The sequence below is a fragment of the Aplysia californica genome, unplaced genomic scaffold, assembly GCF_000002075.1.
Source record: "Aplysia californica isolate F4 #8 unplaced genomic scaffold, AplCal3.0 scaffold00197, whole genome shotgun sequence".
In the NCBI taxonomy this organism is placed as follows: Eukaryota; Metazoa; Mollusca; class Gastropoda; order Aplysiida; family Aplysiidae; genus Aplysia; species Aplysia californica.
The window spans coordinates 482,428-486,659 of NW_004797467.1; the positions used below are offsets into that span (position 1 = coordinate 482,428).

Consider the following 4,232-nt stretch of genomic DNA (forward strand, 5'->3'; position numbering starts at 1 on the left):
CTAGTTTTTGGAAAAATTAACCGGAGACCTAGTTTTGGGCTCGTATTCGGTTATTCGAATAATTTATTCGGTTTCTGCCCAGGCCTACCAGAGACCAAGTAGCTGGTGAGCTCTGACTCCTTTTTGTTTTGCTTTAGTAGCTCGCAACTGCATAAGGTCATGTGAGTGCCAGAAGATTTGAGGTGCTACAAGAGAGTAACAAACATAAAAAAGGAGGGGAGATAAGGACGATAGATGTTTGATCTAAGGAAAGAAGAAGCAAACCACACCAGAGCACCCACCAACCACCCACGTTCTGACTCCTAAAAATGTGAGGCATATGTCAGCGACACAGCATTAATGTTGGTGGTCACTGGTGTGTGACCTTGATCAAGACGCGACAACCCAAGTTCAAACAGAGCACGCCATGGTGGCAACCAGGAAGGAATGGCATGTTTACAAGATTGCCTCTATTGGCATTATACAATTTGCAAAGAAATCATGATTTCTTTCATCCAAATCAAAAATAGACTTAACCAAATGTTCTTTTTCTCCCAGTTTCCTCACAACATCAACAAATGACAATTGTAATGTAATTGTACATATTTCTAACCCTCATTGATTCAATTTAGATTATTTATGAGGTGGACTGCTTCTATCCCACCAGTCAGGTTGAGAGGAATACTACATCCCAGCAGAAACTTGGAGACACCCTATAGCAAAAACCACCCCACACGTGAAAAGAACTCATCTCTTCTTCATGAAGCAGCATATCGTCTAACCACAACATCACAGACACCGGAAAGGGGGTGAGAGGTAACAGTGTTCGCCTCTCATTCAATAGGTCCCATGTTCGAATCCAGAAAGCAACGGACAATTTTCTTCTCCAGAATTTTCTCCTTTCACCTCCTTTCCTACTCTCTAACAATGTTCTGTTGTCTGTTTTCGTCTCCACTTTCTGCGCCCCCCCCCCCCCTTACCTCCTTTACCCCCTCATCTGGGCTCCTGACTCTACAGCCTTTCTATGGCTACTCGTTGGCTCCTTCTTACTGCTGTCTTTCAATCACACCCCTGATCTTATGGTGGATAAGATCTAACATCTAGCCTTCTAGTATAAGGGCGAAAAAACTTGGAGGTCCATGTGCAAGTTGCCTACATTTAAAGATCCCTTGGCGGTCCAAAAGCGATAAGAGTAGGCTTTGTCCACCACCCAGGCAAAATTCCAAATTTCCTACCAACTGGTAATGTTTAATGCATCGCCCGCACTCATATGACCTTATGCAGTTGCGAGCACCGTAAAACACTTACCAAAAAAAAAAAAAAAAAAGACAACGGTAAGAAATGGCAAGTGTGGCAGTGGATTAACCAGCCCCAAGAAACACAACAACCAGTCTGTCACTTACCTGAATCATCCGCTGTCTCTGTGTGGCTCTCCAGCATGCTGTCAGTGTTGGAGCACAACAGTCTGTCTCCCAGCCCAGGGTTGATGAGAATCACTTCTGAGCCCCTGAAATAGACAAAGAAAAAGAGTCAATATGTGATTGTGCAAGAGAATCACTTCTGAATCCCTGAAGTAGACAAAGAAAAAGAGTCAATATGCGAATGTGCAACAGAATCACTTCTGAACTCCTGAAGTAGAAAAAGAAAACGAGTCAAAGTGTGAATGCGCACGCTCGACTGGTGATACGACTGAATCAACAGCAAAACTATTCATTTGCATTAAAGGTAAAATAATGAATGTACAATTATCACATCCACATTGGCTCATTCAGATGTGTCACGATGCGGTGGAATCAGGCGCTCGTCAATTTTTCAGCATATCGTCGGCCTTGTGATAAAACCGACTAACCCCAGCGAGGTAAATTTTACAGGAAAAGGAAAAAACTGTTTTCTTTCAAAACAAAGGCATCTAACGATAAATCAATGCTTTAAACACCTATAAAAACACTTTACCGAAAACCTGTAGACCCTTTTTTCCTTTAAAAATTGCTTTTAATGAAACTGTGTGGGTTAGACGGTTATGTCGCTCAAATTTTTCAGGATAAAACCGACCAACCCTCAATTTTGTGGGTTGACCGGTTTTATCAGGAAGCCACTGCTGGCCTTGAGTTTGGTTGAGTGCAGCCAAGCCACACTTGACGGTAACGTATTTGATCACTTGCTTCAATCGTCAAGATCTTTTGTAGTAGAAGAAGAAGAAGAAGAAAAAGAAGAAGGAGGAGGAGGAGGATAAGGAGAAAAAAAAAGGAAGAGGAGGAGGACTATATTATTGCTACCAACATACTATCAGCTGCTGCCATTTCAGTGCTACGGAGTCAATTCGGGGGAAAACAGAAGTCACAAAGTTGAACCTTTAATAGAAGTAGAAGAAGCAGAACACAGCAATGGGTATATTAATTACATTTAAAGTAGAAGAACAGGAGGTTGAAAGGGTAAGGGAGAGCAGCTACAGCAACAACTACAAAAACAACAACTACAACAACAACAAAAACAACAGTAGTAGCAGCAGCAGCAGTAGGCCTTTAGAATTTATGACCATGTCTGACACGGTACTATTGGCACTGGGTGGCCATTCAAAGGCCTGGAAAAAAGTAATACTGAGAAAGAAATGAAAGCAGAAAGCCACACAAAAGCTCTGCTACCTCAGCATTGGTTTGAGAGAAGTTGGTTACTTAATGATATATCATTATTATACAAAAAGACTGTGTGAGTATCAAAGAATGCGCCAGCTTTCTCCAAGGTGCGTGGCTTGACAACTACTAGTTACTACTACTTTATTGAGTTTTCTCGACGATAGAAGAGCATGTCTGTCCCACTCTGTGTCCTATGGCTACAACAAGGCAATACGACAAAAGTTACCATTGTTTTGAAAGACTCTACAATAATTGAATTTGGCTTGATCGCCTTCAAAACTTCTTACTGAGGCAAAGTTTCATGGTAATTGTGGTAGCATCGTGGTACGACGGCCTTCAACTCCAGTAAATGTTTATACTGGTTGGCAGTTATCTTCAATCTGTCTTTGCAGAGAGGTCCAGCAGTAACTGTCGTATACATGGTGTTCAGCTTTCTTGGTCCTTGCAGCACCTGCCATCCATCATCAAAGTTCAGCTTGTACTGAATTTTAAAGACTGGAATGTACTTTGATGCCTGCAAGTCAGTGACAGTAGGATCGCCTGCTTTTCTCCCTGGACGGATTGTTTAGTGCTCTCCGACTTTTGCGAAATCTTTGAAAAAGCTGTGGTCCAGGTACATAACTTCATAGAGCCTGGGGATGCGTCTGGCTTTGAGCATGATGTTCACGTAGTCCATTGGGATGTACATCCGTGCGTTTTTTAGCGATTGCTCAATAGTGCCATGGACTGAATCCACTTCCATTTGGGTATGGCCCTCGGGGAGAATTTCTGCTCAACTGTGATGTCAAGCTCTTTGGCCAGCGAGGCCATTGCACTCACCAGGGTGGCATTTCTGTTTTAGTAGTTGCACCAATCACTGCAGATGATGAAGTGGTTGAAGTCAGTCACTTGCAATATCAGTTAGTGAGTCAGACATGATGAAAACTGTTGAAGCCCAGACCAACTTTACTTTCATACCAGACATATCATCTGGCGTCTCTGGTGGCAAGATCCTAAGTCGTAACATTGTGTACAGCCTGTTTTGTTTTATATAAGGTGGAAGTCTTTAGTGATGAGGCCAGAAGGACGCACTGGATCTCCATACAAAGGACACACATAGCCTCCCTGTACTTCTCCTTCTCTGGTCTAGCTGCAGCTTTCCTCATATTCATATTTGAGCTGTGTGTTCTGTTTCTGTGAGGTTTCCAGATTTGAACTTTGTACAAATGTTGCACTGGTCTTTCTTGGTTGAAAGTAAACCCAAATTGTTTTTCTTGAACTTTTGGCAGAACACTTGATAGCTCAATGTGGCTTTCACCCTCTCTGCAAAGTTCTCCATGTATACTTGATGCAGATCTGACGTTTTCTGGATTGTCATCTGTAGACAGGAGGATATCTTCGAAAGTTTGTCAAAAAATTCCTCTTTATGGAACAACTTGTCATCCTTGGCTCTCTCATGGTGGGTGTGATGTGTTCTAGGGTGGGGGTGGACCTCTGGTTTTTTGGGGGGGTTTTCGGAGAAGACACTTTAAATAAACCAGTGGGTCAGGCCTATGGTGTTCTTGAAGATTGTGTTACAAACAGGTGTTCTTTGACCATTGACTCTTGTAAGTGGTATTCAAGGCTGTAATTTCTCCTTGG

General features: G+C 42.5%; 1 protein-coding gene across 1 annotated transcript in view; it reads right to left on the reverse strand.

Moving 5' to 3' along the window:
• Positions 1-4,232, reverse strand: part of LOC101853237 (ribosome biogenesis protein bop1) — a 36,773-nt gene that overhangs the window by 14,023 nt on the left and 18,518 nt on the right. The window contains exon 13 of the mRNA XM_005098929.3: positions 1,383-1,486. Coding sequence (XP_005098986.1) covers positions 1,383-1,486 — 104 coding nt within the window. The remainder of the gene's footprint in view (positions 1-1,382; positions 1,487-4,232) is intronic.